The sequence below is a fragment of the Leuciscus leuciscus genome (assembly GCF_965113295.1).
Source record: "Leuciscus leuciscus genome assembly, chromosome: 15".
Lineage (NCBI taxonomy): Eukaryota > Metazoa > Chordata > Actinopteri > Cypriniformes > Leuciscidae > Leuciscus > Leuciscus leuciscus.
Genome location: NC_138739.1, coordinates 29,306,965 through 29,325,268, shown reverse-complemented (window position 1 = coordinate 29,325,268; position 18,304 = coordinate 29,306,965). Strand labels below are relative to the sequence as shown.

At 41.2% G+C, this 18,304-nt stretch overlaps 2 protein-coding genes across 5 annotated transcripts; one reads left to right on the top strand and one right to left on the bottom strand.

Annotated features, from left to right (window-relative positions):
- Positions 1-817: 817 nt before the first annotated feature.
- On the top strand, positions 818-8,512 carry btbd2a (BTB (POZ) domain containing 2a). 4 transcript variants are annotated; one of them, XM_082137765.1, is made up of 9 exons: positions 820-1,592; positions 1,867-1,986; positions 2,573-2,729; positions 2,958-3,063; positions 3,160-3,357; positions 6,312-6,504; positions 6,627-6,714; positions 6,921-7,067; positions 7,482-8,512. In XM_082137765.1, the coding sequence occupies exons 1-9, from the start codon at positions 1,093-1,095 to the stop codon at positions 7,641-7,643; spliced, it is 1,671 nt and encodes a 556-aa protein (XP_081993891.1). In that variant the 5' UTR covers positions 820-1,092; the 3' UTR covers positions 7,644-8,512. The 4 variants fall into 4 exon arrangements, with proteins under 4 accessions (XP_081993892.1, XP_081993893.1, XP_081993891.1 ...); XM_082137764.1 differs by having other exon boundaries at positions 820-1,682; XM_082137766.1 differs by lacking the exon at positions 1,867-1,986 and having other exon boundaries at positions 818-1,682.
- A 3,725-nt stretch (positions 8,513-12,237) lies between these two features.
- Positions 12,238-17,661, bottom strand: LOC309475124 (elongation factor 2b-like). The gene is made up of 13 exons (XM_082137747.1): positions 17,573-17,661; positions 16,415-16,629; positions 16,085-16,266; positions 15,711-15,922; positions 15,399-15,577; positions 15,212-15,317; positions 14,769-15,021; positions 14,487-14,682; positions 14,030-14,396; positions 13,593-13,946; positions 13,152-13,334; positions 12,921-13,053; positions 12,238-12,835 (listed from the first exon to the last, which is right to left on the bottom strand). The coding sequence occupies exons 1-13, from the start codon at positions 17,573-17,575 to the stop codon at positions 12,642-12,644; spliced, it is 2,577 nt and encodes an 858-aa protein (XP_081993873.1). The 5' UTR covers positions 17,576-17,661; the 3' UTR covers positions 12,238-12,641.
- Between the last annotated feature and the right edge of the window lie 643 nt (positions 17,662-18,304).

Here is an 18,304-nt window from a genome sequence, read left to right as displayed (position 1 = left end):
GCTATTCTTAATTTTCAGAATTGTGCAGCTCATTCAGAAAAACATCATAACCTCATGTGATGAAGCAGGTTGTGAGAAGGAGGGGGAGATTAACTCATTAATACTCATTAAATTCTTCATCCAGAATAAATTAGAATCAGAATTAGAATCTAATTAGAACTAGAATCAGTTGAAATTATTTCTCAGAATTCTTATATTAGAATACAACTACATGTTTAGGTAGCAACATGTTTAAAAAAAACCCTCCAATGTCTATATGGGACCATCCTCAAAACAAAACCTTTTATAAAATGATAAACATCCGATTTCAACCCATTAAAGTAAAGGTACATGTCATTATTATTATGTATTCTAGATAGATTATTATCCAAATTATTTTGAGTTTTAGAATGCACATTAGCTTTCATTTCCCTTAGAAGTGGATTCACCTTTACATTTTCAAAGCACTTAACTGAGAGGTAACATCCAAAACATTCTACAGTTTGTCTACTTTAACCTTAAGACAAATGTATTTAAAATGTTTGCGTGACCTTTTCAATTCTGCATGCACCACATATACAGATGCTTACACAATGTATCTTTAATTTGCCAAAAATTACACAATTATCTCAAAGCAGAGATTCTGTAAAATGAAGAGTTTGTGCCACATGTGTCTGTCTTAATACTTAAGAAAAATTGTTTGGAAAAAACATGAAATATATTTAATATATAATCATATTTATTGAATATAAAAATCATTTCAAAAACAAATAAAAAATAAGGCAAAAAAGATTCATATTGTTTTAGTTATTGTAATCAGTTACTCTTCTTATATGGTTCAATTGAATTAAAACGCTTAATTTTTGACATGTGGGAAAAATTGCTCTCATGCCACTTTCCACATTTATGCACTTCCTAGAATGTAAAATTTCCACGAACATCTGCTTCCTCTACTCTCCAATAAAGCGTCAGCTAGAGAATAAAACTGTCACATCCTAAGCATGAAGAGAGACTAAAATTAATTATAGTCAGGAAGGCCAAGCTAATTAAAAGGGGCTCGATGATGTTCAAGTCTCTCGTGGGAAGGCAGTCATTTGGCCAGTATTTCTGGTTATGCGCTGTTGTGTATGTTTATTCCAGCAAAGCCTGCAGTGTTCACCATCCAAGATGGCTGCGGGTGAAAGCAATAGCCGATCCTCGTGTCTAAACTTGTCTAATTCGGGGCCTCTTGGTAATGCACCGCCGAGCAACAGCGCCCATTCTTCACCCGCGAGCAACGGGGGATCCATGGGTGCAGCCGGGGGGATCAACCGGAGCGCGGGGAACTCGAATCCCCAGTCAGGGCCTGAAAACGGCGGAGGCGCCGAGTCTGCGGTGAGAAGCACGCCGAGCGCACAGAACCCTCCCCGGCAGCCGGTCGGTCAAAGCGGAGCGACTTCAGGCGCTGCGTCAAACATGACGGCGACATCATCATCATCATCCTCATCCGCGTCTACCGCATCCGCGGACGCGTCCGCCGCCGTGCCCTCGCTTCCCAGCAGTCCGGCTTCGGTTTTGGTTTATCGAGAGCCGGTCTACAACTGGCAAGCTACAAAAAGTACAGTGAAAGAAAGGTTTGCATTTTTGTTTAACAACGAAGTGCTAAGTGACGTCCATTTTTTGGTTGGGAAGGGAATGGGAGTGCAGCGCATTCCAGCGCACAGGTAGGGATGAATAGCGGTATGTTTATATGTTTTATTAGAATCTTATTTTGTATATTGCTATAAAAAGCTTATGCCAAACTCTCCCGCTCGATTAATAAAATAAAGCATTTAATACGGCGAGGATAAATCCATATTTAATCCTCAACTGGCCGTGTTTACAGCCCGATCCCGTTGCTCTTCGCAGATTTGCTCTCGCTGTGGGAAGTGCCGTCTTTGATGCCATGTTCAACGGTGGCATGGCAACAACGTCGACCGAAATTGAACTGCCAGATGTGGAACCGGCTGCATTTCTAGCCCTTCTCAAGTAAGAATGGGCCGCGTAATGCTTCGCTGCACGCTTAATGCTCTGTCCTGCTCTTCTGTGTGTTGACCCCTGTTGTCGTAACGTCCTTCAGGTGCCCTCTGTCATTGAACTGCAGTCGGCAGACCCTTACAAACATTTATCATGGGATAATGATACACCAGTGGTTTCCACCGATATATCATACAGTTAGTTACTGTTGCTACTAATCTCCTATTACAACAGTGCGAGAAGCTTTTGGATTATTTGTTAGTTTTTAGTTTTAAACGATTGTGTTAGCTATAACTATGATATTTTGGTGGAAATCATTACCATGGTAAATGTTTGTCAAAGGAAAATGAACCAGAATTTAAAAATAGACACTGTGGCCAGAAGTTGTCTCATACTACTATTAAACAGGGATCAATATATGTATCACTATCAGTCTATTTATATCTGTCTGCCCTATGTTCTGATCGATGTAGTCTATCGTTTTGACTCTTATCTATCTATCTGTCTGTCTGTCTGTCTGTCTGTCTGATAGCTTGGTTATATGTCTTTCTGTAAATCTGTCAGTCTATAATTGTTCTTTTCCCTTTTGCAAATGCAGATTTTTATACTCGGATGAAGTGCAAATTGGACCAGAGACCGTTATGACCACACTGTACACAGCCAAAAAGTACGCAGTACCTGCACTCGAGGCCCACTGCGTCGAATTCTTGAAGAAAAATCTACGTGCTGACAATGCGTTTATGTTGCTTACCCAGGTAATCACAGGGGCTTGTGTCCGATTTCATGTTCACACTGGAACTGACATATCGAACGCCACCTTTGTTTCAAGTTTGTTCACCCGGCCGTCTTGAGTTCCCATGTTTGACAGCTCCCTTTCAAATTCTAGCACACAGAGCCTGGAGCTTTCTGAGTGTGTTTGTTGTCTGCTTTTTGTGCACAGTCTATTATAGATTACATGAAAACATGGTTCCTTTTGCTTTCAGGCACGGCTTTTTGACGAGCCCCAGCTGGCTAGTCTCTGCTTAGAAAATATCGACAAGAACACGGCTGATGCACTAGCCGCCGAGGGCTTCACAGATATTGACCTTGGTATTGCTTTTAAGTATCAACTGCTCAAATATCACAACAAAATACAATCAGAAAAGTGAGTTAGAAATAGAGCGTTTTATGTTCCCTCCTGTGCAGACACGCTCATGGCAGTCCTGGAGAGAGACACGCTGGGTGTGCGGGAAGTGCGTCTCTTCGTGGCTGCGGTTCGTTGGGCGGACGCTGAGGCCCAAAGGCAACAGTTACAGCCCACGCCGGAGAACAAGCGTAGAGTGTTGGGAAAAGCGCTTTCCCTTATTCGCTTCCCGCTCATGACTATTGAAGAGTTTGCGGCAGGTAATTTCCATTGGTTTTACCTTGATGTCGGTTTACCAACTAATAAAAGTATTTGTATTGTGCCAATTATCACATCATGAAACAAATTTCCTGAACGCTTTTCTGAAAAGTGGATCTGCAGTATTTCACTTGACGATCTAAGCCAGGGGTCGGCAACCCTTTTGTCATGAAGTGCCATTTTTAAGTTTCTTAGTAAATCACCCCCACCCCACAAATTTAACGTCAAAGAAAGCAAGATATGAGCTTCATTGTATTGATCATTAGCTAATTTCAAGATCAAAGACCCCAACTGGAGAGAGAGCATCATCAGCACTGGTAAGATAATTTAGTGTCACTACCCCAGGGCTTGACATTAACACCCGTGTAACGCAGTCACTCTTACTAGCCACTTTGGCGGGTTAAACTTTATAATATATACATATACTAAGTGCAATGTAGCGTTGTCAAAAATATGGATTTTTTTCGATATATATCGATACTGAAATCTTCTGTATCTGAAACGCTTCCAATGGGTAATTTTCAACAGAATAGATACACGATACCAGCTGCGCTTACTCGCCCTCTCATCTCTCTGTCAGCAAGTTTGACAACCCGCCTTCCCTCTCTCACTCGTTTCATTTGCTCTGGATGAAAATTGTTGGTGTTGCAGGGCTCGAATTTGCCGTGGGATTGCGCGTATTATGCATAATTTTACTCATTCCCGCAGATTTTGTGTCCCGCATAAAGCCATCTTAAAGGGATACTCCACTTTTTTTGGAAATAGGCTCATTTTACAACTCCCCCAGAGTTAAACAGTTGTTTTACCGTTTTCAACTCAGGGTCTGGCGGTACCACTTTTAGCATAGCTTAGCATAGATCATTGAATCGGAAAGGACCATTAGCATCTCTCTCAAAAAAATGACCAAAGAGTTTCGATATTTTTCCTATTTAAAACTTGACTCTTCTGTAGTTACATCGTGTACTAAGACCGACGGAAAATGTAAAGTTGCGATTTTCTAGGCTGTTATGGCTAGGAACTATACTCTCATTCCTGCGTAATAATCAAGAAACTTTGCTGCCGTACTTTGCAGCAGGTGTTATGATATGACGCAGCGCCTGAAAATAGGTCTAATAGACCCTTTTACTGTTTGTACACAATGATGCCGTATGCGCGCGCACATTGGCAACGGAAGTATGGCGAGAATCAACAGCGTGTCAAGCTATGCGAGCGGATTAAACAACAGACGCAAGCATTTTTTATTATGTCCTCGCTCCAATCAACACGTTTAATCGCCTGCAGCCACTCTTCTGAAACGGCCGTGATCCTGTCGGAATAATATAAAACTTAAGCCCCTTGGTGGAATATCGATTAGGGCAACCGTAAACGCAACAACCAGACATTTTGATGCTGGGAAACTGTTTTGATAAACTTTCGGAGTTGCTAACACGTTAGAGCCAGTGGGGAGAAACACCACTTCCGTTGCCAAAATGCGCGCGCAGCTATTTGATCACGTGGGCTGTAAAAGGGTCTATAGGTTAGACAAACTTAGTCCCGGTCACGTTGGAAGTTACCGAGCTGGGGACTATTTTCAGGCGCTGCGTCATATCATTACGCCTGCTGGACTCATGGTACGGCAGCAAAGTTTCTTGATTATTATGCAGGAATGGGAGTATAGTTCCTAGCCATATCAGCCTAGAAAATCACAACTTTTCATTTTCCGTTGGTCTTAGTACACGACGTAACTACAGAAGAGTCAAGTTTTAAATAGGAAAAATATCGAAACTCTATGGTCATTTTTTTGAGAGAGATGCTAATGGTCCTGTCCGATTCAATGATCTATGCCAGTGGTTCCCAATTCCAGTCCTCGTGACCCACTGCTCTGCACATTTTGTAGGTCTCTCTTATCTGACACACTCAGTTCAGTTCATGGAGTCTCTCCTAATGAGCTAATGATCTGGTTCAGGTGTGTTAAATAAGGGAGACATACAAAATGTGCAGAGCAGTGGGTCACGAGGACTGGAATTGGGAACCACTGATCTATGCTAAGCTATGCTAAAAGTGGTACCGCCAGACCCGGAGTTCGGCTGAATGGATCCGAAAACGGTAAGACTCAACTGTTTAACTCTGGGGGAGTTGTAAAATGAGCCTATTTCCAAAAAAAGTGGAGTATCCCTTTAAGTTAGTTTTCGCTGCCTTATTGCACTTAAACAGTCAAGTACACACAAAATAATGTCAAAATGCCTATCTTGGCAAGTATTCACGTAAACAGTCAGTTATGTTTTAAGTGAATGTAAAGTTGAGAAAAAAACGCATATGTGTAACAGTATATTGGATAGGATCGGATTTGCGGCAGTTTGCGCCGCGTGCTGCAGTAGCGTTGTCATATCTGGGTACCGGTAGCCGTTATAACAAGCTCTCGCATGTTTAGTTTTTACCATGTTAGGAGGAGTACAATTTATATTTGTGCCTTCAACAATCAGATGCATTTTGTCCAGTTTCATCTGTAATACGAAAAAATGCCCTTTCTTTCTGTCTTTTCACGATTGGATAGCTATACGATCAAAGAAAACACATGAAGTGACCAGGTACACATGAACGGAGTCAGTCCACATGCGTCAGTCAATTTGATTTAGTCAGTAACTTGTGTGCTCGTGATGCGCAGTGGTCGCGCTAATAGTTATATCAGAGCTGCGTGCTTTCATTGACTTGCACAGTTTAATTCTAACACCTTAATATTATTTATAACTCTTAACTTAATAAAACAAGCTGTGTTACTATGAGGAATGATTACCTCAAAATGTAGATTTGTATGCAGGTACTAGGTATGAATTAAATGCGTATACCTCTCTCTCTTTTGCTCACGTGCCAGCGATTACCCCTCCGCTTGCTAAAGGTTGCCGACCACCGGTCTAAGTTAACAGAATTCCTGAGTTGCAATAGCCATAGCACTAAACCTTGTGAATGTGTGCGATAGGTCCGGCCCAGTCTGGTATACTCACAGACCGGGAGGTGGTGAGTTTGTTCCTGCATTTTACGGTCAATCCGAAACCACACGTGGAGTTTATTGACCGGCCTCGCTGTTGCCTCCGTGGGAAAGAGTGCAGCATTACACGTTTCAGTCAGGTGGAGAGCCGCTGGGGCTACAGCGGAACCAGTGACCGTATCCGGTAAGCGTGTGTTTTTAAAACCATCGACTTGAAAAAGTGATGTTGAAAGGGACCATGTGAAGTTGATTCTACCCATTTTATTTATCTGATATAGGGGAAATGCTAATAACTGTTGTGCGCAGGTTTTCGGTGAACCGCAGAATATTTGTGGTGGGATTTGGGCTCTATGGGTCCATACATGGTCCAACCGACTATCAGGTCAACATCCAGGTGAGAAGCAAACAATTTCAATAATTTTAATTCCAAGTCCATGAATCTTGGTTCTTGGCTAGAATAGGCTGCAATAAAAAAGCAGATTTTATGCTGCAAGACTTGCTGTGCAATGATTTTTGTTTTGTGCTTAAAGCTTTGTACTCAGAAGTGTGAAAATGTGGCGGTAGGCAAGTGGTAATGGTGCATGTTTTCCTCTAATGTAGATCATACATACAGACAGCAACACAGTTCTCGGTCAGAATGACACAGGCTTCAGCTGCGATGGAACAGCCAGTACCTTCCGAGTCATGTTCAAGGAGCCTGTGGAAATTCTGCCTAGCGTCAACTACATTGCCTGCGCCACCCTCAAGGTAAAACAGTCTCAGAATTAGAGTTTGCTTGTCTATTAGCTTTTAGGTAATTTATGTGCAATTATGCTATTATAAATGCCATGTCACCGACATCAAATCATGGTTCATTGTGTCGAAATCCAGTAATTTCAATAGGAATCTGCGTGAAGGGGTGTTCGCATGTGGATGAATGATGTCCCGAAGCATATTTTGCATTGGGTTCAAGTTTGTCGAGCGAATTTGCTGTGTTTGGTTTGATTTTTGAGTTGTGCTTTATATATTGCTTAAGTTCTTGACTGCACCCTTAGATCCCTTAAACCCCTCTGTTTCTAAAGAATATGCTTAATTACAAAGTATAATTTACAATATACTTAATTTAATCATTCATATTTCATGAATTGGAAATTAACTTTTGATGGGTTCATGCTTTTGCAGGGACCAGACTCTCATTATGGGACCAAGGGGATGCGTAAAGTCACACACGAAGCCCCCGCTACTGGTACCAAGACCTGCTTTACATTCTGCTACGCTGCAGGCAACAACAACGGCACTTCCGTAGAGGATGGACAAATCCCAGAGGTCATCTTCTACACATAATGACCAAGCGGAATCATCTCATGATTGAGGACTCTTGCATTGCATTTTGTGGCCAATTCACTGGTCTCTATGTAGACCGGCGACCAAATACTGATCTCTCATTTCTAAAGGCTTTTTGTTTTTAAGATTTGAAGCATGAGAATTCAGTCCTTCAAAGTGTACTTAGGGTACAGTTTCTGTTTCATCCCAAGTAGCACCTCATAGTACCACTTCGATGTTATGACCAGCCAATGTCATTGCTAATTAATGAACAAATAGCTGAACTCAGTCATTGCAATGATCTACTACAGGTACAGTTCAGTAACTCTATAGAAGGCAACTTTCTTCATTTGTCCGTTTATTTGAAAGTTGACAATGTGTTTCTTTTGGTCCCATGTTTGACCCTTGATTGTTCAATGATTATCAGTCCTTCAAATCGCACTGATGCACTTCAGTTCCAGGAGCAACAGCAAGTTTGGGGAAAGTACACTACATCTTGATTAAGACTTTAAATCAGTGTAAAATTGACTGTTATGTACCCGTTTTGAGTGGCCTGCACCCCTTGATAGAGGTGAAACTTGATTTCTTCGATGGCAGTGTGAACAGTAGATGTTTATGTTTTACCATAGTTGCCCCATCTTGTTAATAGCGATAAACCACAAGAGCACTTGCATTCACAATGCCACTATGTATAAAATCTTTAAAGTATTGACTGCAGTGAAATACTGAACACATTTCTGTTACAGAATTAGCATATTTTCTTGAGATGTTGATATAAGGAAGATGAACAGGAAACAGCTTCTTGAATGTACCAATGCTTACCTTGTAAGCGCTGTAAATATAATGTCCTTGTCTTGTTTCTGTATGTTTAATTAAAGTCTGCACCCCTAGTTTGGGTCACAATGGATCAATTTATGCAGAATACACTGTTAGCTATTAGCTATTATTTAATAATTGTAAGTGGCAGTTGCTTATGCAAAACTTGGTAGAATACTCTTTTGACGACTTGGTCTTTACTGAGCAAAGTAAAAAGTCGAATCTTGGGTTTCTTGAAAGTCTGTGGGTCTTTTTGCCCACCAAGTCAGGCTGCTTTGAAACTAGAGCATCTGTCATGTTTGCCTATTCTTGTTCGAATGACATTAAATATGTACTAATAAAGTGATTGCCTTGGCAGGCGATGGAGTTAAAGTTGACATGCAATCGATCAACTTTGACTAATAGACCTTAAAGTAGACAGCATATTTTACATGGCACAAAAAAAGAAAAACCACAGAGGGATAGAACTGCAGTACTTTCAGTAAGTTAAAACAGCTTATTGATGAGACAATATACAGACCCTTTCCAAAAAATTTGAATATCATGGAAAAGTTTATTTATTTCCATAATTCCATTCAAAACATTAACCCTCTACTGCATAGCGTTGCCCCCAGGCAACGGAAAGTTTTCTTAAGCCCTGTGTTCAGTACATTTTTCTTTAAATGATTGCAACCAATTAGAATGTTTGAAAAAGTATCAAAGAACAGTCCAATAAGGTTTGGGAGTCACTATCAAGCACCATTTGAAGGCGGGACGTCCTTTTCTGACACATGGTCACAGGAGCACATGGTGTGAGATGAAAGCAAGATTATTTGCTTTAGTAATCATATTTAAAATGACATGAACTGTACATAAAAAATATGTGTGTGTGTATGAAGGTGTAGAGAAGCCTTTTGGCAGGTTTTGTGAATTTCTTTTTATTTTGCATGTTCACAAATTCAGTTTTTCTTTTTGTTGCCTCAGGGCAACGTTATGCGATAAGGGGTACTTTTCAAGGATGTCTTGGACAATACCTCACAATGGCAAATAATGTGTTACAAGTAGGGAAGATGTAGGGTTCCTGGGTGCACAGGAACACCCAAAGTCACCAAAGTGACACTAATGTGCAGCATCCACAGTCATGTTAGAACAGAAAGGGGCCATCTACAAACTGTTCCCACAAAGTTGGGAGCATGAAATTGTCCAAATTGTCTTGGTATGCTAAAGCATTAGGAGTTCCTTTCACTGGACCTAAGGGGCAAAGCCCAACCCCTGAAAAACAACCCCACACCATAATCCCCCCTCCACCAAACAACCCCACACCATAATCCCCCCTCCACCAAACAACCCCACACCATAATCCCCCCTCTACAAAACTTTACACTTGGCACAATGCAGTCAGGCAAGTACCGTTTTCCTGCCAAACCCAGACTCGTCCATTGGATTGCCAGTCAGAGTTATTTAAGTGTTTTTCCCTTTTTACTTAAATGATTTCTTGACATTTTTTAATAATTTTTTTTATTTTTGTATTGCTCTCTGAGAATTGTATAATGATCATTTTCTCTATGATTCTTTACCATTGTTGCATAACGTTGCCCTCAGGCAACAAAAAAATATTTTGGGGTGGGGGGGTTGGGGGAGGGACATTTTTCAATAAATCAATAAAATGTTCCCAAATGAGCCAGGAAATGATGTGAAATAATTTTTATCATGTGTCATCAAAATTCATGCAGTAGAGGGTTAAAGGGCACCTATTATGACCCTTTTCACAAGATGTAAAATAAGTCTCTGATGTCCCCAGAGTATGTATGTGAAGTTTTAGCTCAAAATACCCAACAGATATTTTTTTACAGCATGTTTAAATTGTCATTTCTGGGGGCTCAGAAAAACGTGCTGTTTTAGTGTGTATCCCTTTAAATGTAAATTAACTGCAGCTGCCGGCCCAGGGGGCGGAGCCTCACGAGCTCGCGCTTCAGTCAGGACAATCTCATCTGATAATATCAAATCAGAAACTCTCAGTAGCGTGTTCATTTTGACTCGGAGTTAAGCTCAGTTTAGCTTAATTATGGTTATAAGTTATTTGTCATCTGCTTTTATCCACTACTAATCTCTCTCTCCCTTTCATTATCATGGAACATACACAGCGAAGTACACAAAACACTCGTTACAACTAACAGCAAACATACACACCTTTTCAGTCTGTGCTTAATAAACTGGTACACTGTAAATCCGTAAAACTATTCGATGAGCTGTCATAAAGTGCGCGCTCTCACTTTCATTTCTGCCGTGGTCAGTAACGTTAGTCCTGTCGCTCCGGAGAGTGTAATCTGGATCATGAACAGTTGGTACAGATCCATCCTCGAGTAAGAACGAGAGTAAATGAAGACTGATATGTTCATTCTGACATCCAACAACAAAACACCTCAATCGCTTAGGAGACATTCTTGTCTACAGCTGCTCAATCGTCGAACAATGGCGGACTGTGTCCAGCTCACTCAGGGCGGGTCTATGCTCAAACTGAAGTGTCACTCAACAGTCGTGGGAGGGGCCTGCGCAATTCTACGTCACATTGCGCTGAATCTGAGAACAGCTCATTCTGAGACAGTGCTTATGATTTATTGAGATTGTAAAAAAAACACTGTGTGGATTTTTATCATTCTAGGGTGGTTTTGCTCACACACTGCCAACACACATTTATGTTCAAACACCATGTAAAAGTGAATTTTGCACAATAGGTGCCCTTTAAACTTCCATAGATTATAGATTCAGGGCCCACAATTTAAACGATTTCAAGTATTTAGTTGTTTATTTGTACATAATTTGGGCTTCCAGCTCATAAAACCCACGAAAACAGGATTTCAAAAAATTTGATTATTACATGAAATCACACAGTAATTACACTGTAATTCCATGGTCATTGAACCAGGTTTTGGTTATTTTGGCAGTGTGGGCAGGTGCAAATCCTGCTGGAAAATGAAGTCAGCATCTCCATAAAGCTTGTCTGCTGAAGGAAGCATGAAGTGCTCTGAAAATGTCCTGGTAGACGGCTGCGTTGACTCTGGATTTAATAAAGCACACTGGACCAAAGTCCTCTTGACTGATGAGAGCAAATTTTGCATCTCATTTGGAAACCAAGGTCCCAGAGTCTGGAAGAAGAATGGAGAGGCACACAATCCAAGATGCTTGAAGTCCAGTGTGAAGTTTCCAGAGTCTGTGTTGGTTTGGGGAGCCATGTCATTGGCTGGTGTTGGTCCACTGTGCTGTCCACTCAACGCAGTTGTCTACCAGGACATTTTCAGAGCACTTCATGCTTCCTTCAGCAGACAAGCTTTATGGAGATGCTGACTTCATTTTCCAGCAGGATTTGCACCTGCCCACACTGCCAAAATAACCAAAACCTGGTTCAATGACCATGCATTACTGTGTGATTTCATGTAATATTATTCAAGTTTTTGGAAATCCTGTTTTCGTGAGCTGGAAGCCCAAATTATGTACAAATAAACAACTAAATACTTGAAATCATTTAAGTTGTGGGCCCTGAATCTATGGAAGTTTTACGTTTTGAAGGGAATTATGGAAATACATTTTTCCATGATATTCAAATTTTTTGGAAAGGGTCTGTACATTATTTTCATGCATCAAATGAAATTTAACCTGACTGAAATCCTAGAAGGCCTGCATTATTTTTAAATGTAAACCAAAGACAACTTATATTAACCCTGAATTTAATAATGCACACAAAAAAGGTGATTACATATACCTGCATGCCTTCTCACTTCAGCATATAAAAACAATCACTTAAAGAAAAAGACACACTGAATTGCTGATCAAATATGCTTTATATTTCAGTCTTGCAGTCAAAGGCTTCCAAATTTCCAGAAATACACCAACTTGGAGGTAGATTGCTAATATTTTTCAATATAACAGCAAGTAGAGAATATCCATGTTAGTATACATGTTATGTACACAGTACATAAATTGTAAAATATATAGTTTTAATATACATTTTCCAATTCATTACATTTGAGTTTTAGCACAAAACATCAACTTGAAATTCCACTAGGAACTGAGAAAAGCCACCGTTAGCCTGCTGGTCCATAATAAAGACGCATGCATAGTGCAATCTTACAAACAATGGTCATTTTTAATGTTTTAGTTCATGTAAACAATCTCCTAGTGTTCTTGTCTGGTCCCTCTATATGAGGGAGAAAGAGGAATGCAAATCTACAATTTGTCTAAGTAGTTGTCTAAAGCTGGAATGCCTTCTTTGAGCCCCTTGCGTTTTCGTGTGTCAGCCACAACCTGGGCAGGCTTAGTGTTAGCTTCCATGGGGTCTCCAGGCAGGATCTGCCAATGGTCAAACACACACTGTGGGAAAGCCTGGCCGGATGTGTTGGAGCGAAGGTCAGCTGTGAAACCTGTGTAAAGATAACAGTTCAGGCTTTGTAACTTAAAATGCATTGAAGAGAGAAGACAACAAAAAGGTCTTTATGCTTCACTCACCAAATGACTCGTTGACAGGCAGGTAGGCTTTGACCACAAACATAGGTGTTCCCATAACCTGGGACTCCTCAAATACAAGCCCACGCTTCCTGTTCAGTACACCATAGATTCCACCAACAACTGACTCTGGGCACTGTAGATGGATGGAAGGAAGTAAGGTTGTACAATTTTGACAAGTATGTTAAACACCAAAAGGAAAACTAGGCTTTCATGTGTGAACCCCTTGCATACCTGAATCTCCACCAGGTACACAGGCTCAAGAAGCCTGGGCTCAGCTGTGAGCTGACAGGCATAAAGCACTCTGCGAGCTGTGGGAATGATCTGGCCACCACCGCGGTGGATTGCGTCAGTGTGCAGGGTCACATCATGAACGTCAAAACGAACCCCACGCAGGTTCTCCTCGCACAAGACTCCCTAAAAAAAAAAAAAAAACACTTTTATAAACCGCATGAAGACTCAAACAACTAAACCAAGGGTGTCTTGCTCCAGGAGGGCCATTTTCTTGCAGAATTTAACCACAATTAAACACTAGCTAATCAAGGTCTTCAGGACTCGGAGTACTAGGAAGGTGTACAGGAGCAAAACTCTTCAAGAAGGTGGCCTTGGGCCTTCAAGAAACAGGAGAGGACACTCTTGATTAAAAATGTGTGGCATTTAAATGAGCTTTCTTACCTCTTTAGTGGCCCATTGAAATCCAGCCACCACACTATCCTTGATCTCATTCAAGTATTGGACTCCCTTGGTCACGTCCACCAAGAGGTTGGGCCCAGTTCCATCAGGGCCAAAGCACCAGATCTTACGAGCTTCTGTGACTTCCCACTCGTACTTATCAGCAAGGTAACGGGCACGGGCCTTCATCTCCTGCCTGGAAGTGACCTCACCCTTATCAATATCTTCAGGAAGACCCTCAGACAGAGGACGGGCTTTCATGAAGAGACGATTGTGCTTGTTTGGGGACTTAGAAAGGCACATTTGTTTGGACTCATCACTGACAGTCTCTCTGTAGGAGACAACTGGATCTGATTTCTGCAAAGCAAAAACAGCAGCTTATTAAAGACTGTTATGAATATTATATTGCTCCAATTGTGCTCGGAATAAGTCAATGGTACCTTGAGGGGAATGCAGGCATGGTCCTCTTCAAGGTCCTTCAGACAAATCTCCAAATGAAGCTCACCGGCTCCTGCAATGATATGCTCACCAGACTCCTCAATGATGCACTGCACCATGGGATCTGACTTGGCCAGACGCTTCAACCCTTCCACCAGTTTAGGGAGATCAGCAGGGTTCTTGGCCTCTACTGCCACTCTCACCACAGGACTGACACTGAACTTCATCACACGCATGTTGTGGGCTTGCTCGAAAGTTGTGATTGTTCCGGTCTTTACCAAATACTGATCCACACCTACCAGACCCACAATGTTACCACAGGGCACATCCTCAATAGGCTCGACATAACGGCCCATCATCAGAATGGTCCTGAAAGACAAAAACAGCAAAGTCATTTACAATCTTAACTAGTAGTCCTTTTCAGTGACAAAACAGTTGCTCGTTTAAAAAAAAACCAACCGTTGAATGGGTTTAATGTAAAGATCCTCCTTTTTTCCAGGAGTGAAGTTTGGCCCCATTATGCGAACCTTCAGGCCACTGGACACAGAGCCAGAAAAGACACGACCAAAGGCATAAAAACGACCTTTGTCAGTGGTCGGAACCATCTTCGAGATGTACATCATGAGAGGTGCTTTGGGGTCGCAGTTCTTGATGCCTGAGAAAAAGAACAAAGATTTAGACTATAACCAACCTTGAAAATTGTTCATTCTAGGAGAAATGTAAGCAGTTCCTAGAACATACCCATGGCAGCCTCATCATCTCCAGGTCCTTCATATAGCAGCTCACAGCGGTACTTCTGTGCAGTAACTGGTGAGGGCAGGTGGATTGTGATCATCTGAAGTAGAGCCTCTCCTGCCGGCAGCCAGCGACGCATCACAGCCTTTAGCAGGGGCTTGCCCTCCTTCTCCTTGTCTTCAGCATCTAGCTTAATGTCCAGCTTCTCAATTAGCTTAGCAATTTCTTCCTTCTTGAAGTTCATGACGGCATCAAATACCTACAGTGGGAAAATTTAGAGCTCCATATAATTTCTATATGCACATGGCAGACAAATCAATGTAGAGTTAACAACAGCCATATCAGACTGAGATTTTTCATCAAGAAAATCAGGTCAAAGTGAAGAATTTAAAATCATCATTAATGGCTTGAATAACAAATAACATTGCTACTCAGTGCAGATTACTAACTTTGAAGATAGGGTCAAGGATCAGTTGAGCAAAAGTCCTGGGAAGCTTCTTGCCATCTGGTGAGTTGGCAGACTTGCTGAACTTGCCAGTAGCAGGGTCAAAGTACCTGCAAGCAATGGCCACAAGTGTTACATAAAGAAAATCTACATTACATTCAGTTGTGTTCTGTTGGGTCATCCTTTCACACCTGTCTCCCCAAAGCTTCTTCATCATGTCCTCCACCTTCTTGCAACGCTCAGCTGGTCCCAGCTGGGCTTCACCCTTGGCAGCAAACTTCATCACGTACATCTCAGCAAACTGCTTCAAAGTGAAGGCCCATCCATGCAGTCCAGATCCAAAGCCAACAGTACCAATGACTGGATCAATCTAAGAGCAGGATGTTAAAAATTAGAAGACTTAGAAATATTTAGGACAGTCAATCTTAAATTCTACCCAGAGACAAACTTATTCAACAAGAATAAGTTATTTTACATGTTTAAAGGCCCCATGAGGCACTCACCATAATGCTGCCCATGGGTCCATGCTCATCCTCGCCATAGGTGGAGATAATCACATTGACATTCTCAACAATGCGCTGGAAGGTCTGGTAAAGCTCTTCAGGGCCCAGCTGCAGCTCCAGCAGTGCGCGGTCCATCTTGTTCATCATCAATACTGGCTTTATCCTCTCACCAATAGCTTGTCGTAGCACAGTCTCTGTCTGCACGCACACACCTGCAAGGACAGCGATTTTTGACATTTTAATAAATATTCCACAGATTCAAGCAACATTTCAGAATGTCAGTGACGATTAATCCTCTAATAGCATCAACCCTACAGTTCAGTATTACCAAAACACCACCATTTTAACATCACAATGACAATTTATGCACTTACCAGACACGCAATCTACCACCACCAATGCTCCATCTGTGACACGCAGTGCAGCTGTAACCTCTGAAGAGAAGTCAACATGCCCAGGGGAGTCGATCAGATTAATAAGGAAGCCTAAGCCATCTTTGCATTGCTTAATGAAGGCCATATCATTTTCACTGAGCTCATAGTACAAGGAGATGGCACTGTGGGGGCAAACAGGGATGAAATCAATCTCTGTGTTCACACACAAGCATTTAATTCTCAATGTTTGTACATCAGCATTTAGGTGTAACGATATAGAACGGAAGTGTTAAACTCACATGGACTAGAATGAAAATGTTTAATACTCACGTGGACTTGATGGTGATGCAACGCTCCTGCTCGTCCTTCCTTGTATCCGTGAATCGGGTTTCACCAGCACGGGCTGAGGCGATGATACCAGCTTTTGACACCAGCGAGTCAGTCAAAGTGGACTTGCCGTGATCAACGTGCGCAATCACAGACATGTTACGGATGTTAGACTTCTTGTCCATGATGCCACGGATCTGGTCTACTGTGAAGTTCACCTAGGGATGTGAAAACGGGTAAAATTCTAAATATGGTACACTTCTAGTTTTAAATAAGGATATTTTCCTAAATGGGTACTCCGTCCCAAAAGTATCAATGGTTTTGGATGATATACTGACCTACCTACCAGCCTAAATGAATGAAGGTATTAAATGTAACAGTAAAGCCATGTGATATTTAATTCCTTAGTTGCGTCACAGCATGTGAAATAATACACACATTCATTCAGTAGTGGCTGTTGTATCAGTAAAATGTTTCTTGTGAGTTTAGATGTACCTTTATTATGAGGTTTTTAAAGTGACTTGAACACTTGGCTAATAGCCCATGTGATCTCAAAAGTGTTGCATCAATGAGGGAATATTTAGAATTAAATTCCAGAAGACCAATATTATATCAGAGTTATTCACCTTATGCAAACTGTGTACATTTAAACATTTCTTTCAAATCTAATCATCTTGTGCAAAACTGTTACTTGCAAAATCAAAAAAAGTACTTAATCTCCAAGGCATTACTGCAGAACAACGTGTCACTTTGGGCAGGTATAACAAAAACTACAATGTCTGTTTTTACCGTTTTGCTGACACCATTGAAACAGACCTAAGAATCAATAACGCGGACAAAATCAGGGTAACAAAGCTAAGCAGCACACTGGGTAAAAAGTGAAGAGATCTAAGATATAGGTTCACAATTTCTCCACAAGGCAATGAATTAGAAATGATCAATTCATCTAACAATTCTTTTCATCAGTAACGGTCCATATAATTTTCTTAACTAAGCATAAGTTGAATGAAATGAGCCACTTCTGAAACACTTATCAGCATGTGTACAGCATCCTTACTGTTAAATCAAATTCAGTGACTCAAAGCACTTAAATCGTAACAAAATGTTAAAGTATAGAAGGTTATAAACGCATAAATTAAACATTATCATATATCGACTTACCATTTTGCCTGATGTTTTTGGATTCGTTTCACGACGAACCCAGTTTATTCTACACCGCCAACCACGTTGGCAAGCACGCAGGAAGAGACAGATGACGTCAATGTTCATAAATATATATCAAGCGCGCGCCTTACGTAGTGTACGTAATGACGTCATGGCATTTCTCAAATTTAAAGGTGTAGAATCTGTTAATCGCTCCCTGACAAAGATGACAGAAAAGTTATTTTTATTTTTAATGGTCGATCGAGATGGAGTTTTAATGGCCCGTGCTGATAGTTAAATCTAGCGGCAGGGTATACAATGCCGATGAAATACAATTTATTTCTTAAATGACAAAGGAGCTTCTCATGAAAGGACTACAAAAATTGTTGCTTATTTTACGCACTCAGAATTCACTAAATGTATATATGGAAATTGATCATTTAAATGTTTTGCTTAAGGGTTTCTCAAACTCGGTCCTGGAGGGCCACTGTCCTGCAGAGTTTAGCTCCAACCCTGATCAAACACACCTGAGCAAGCTAATCAATGTCTTCAGGATCACTAGAAACTCACAGCTAGGTGTGTTTGATCGGGGTTGGAGCTAAACTGTGCAGGACAGTGGCCCTCCAGGACCGAGTTTGAGTGTTTCCTTCATATTTAGGCCTATTCAGAATAAAATGGGCATTCGAACAGAAGGTGGCGCCTCATCACTACATTCACTACATTCACTACATTCCCCCAAAGTCTTGCATT

What these genes read in the sequence shown, in the direction of transcription:
- LOC309475124 (XM_082137747.1), bottom strand. An exon ending in AAGAAGCTTTGGGGAGACAG is followed by an intron (nt 15,318 to 15,398) that starts GTGTGAAAGGAT and finishes CATTGCTTGCAG; the next exon opens with GTACTTTGACCCTGCTACTG. An exon ending in TTCAATGGGCCACTAAAGAG is followed by an intron (nt 13,335 to 13,592) that starts GTAAGAAAGCTC and finishes TTTTTTTTTTAG; the next exon opens with GGAGTCTTGTGCGAGGAGAA.
- btbd2a (XM_082137764.1), top strand. Translation starts at nt 1,093, where the DNA reads ATGCGCTGTTGTGTATGTTTATTCCAGCAAAGCCTGCAGTGTTCACCA. An exon ending in TATTGAAGAGTTTGCGGCAG is followed by an intron (nt 3,358 to 6,311) that starts GTAATTTCCATT and finishes TGTGTGCGATAG; the next exon opens with GTCCGGCCCAGTCTGGTATA. An exon ending in ACTATCAGGTCAACATCCAG is followed by an intron (nt 6,715 to 6,920) that starts GTGAGAAGCAAA and finishes CCTCTAATGTAG; the next exon opens with ATCATACATACAGACAGCAA.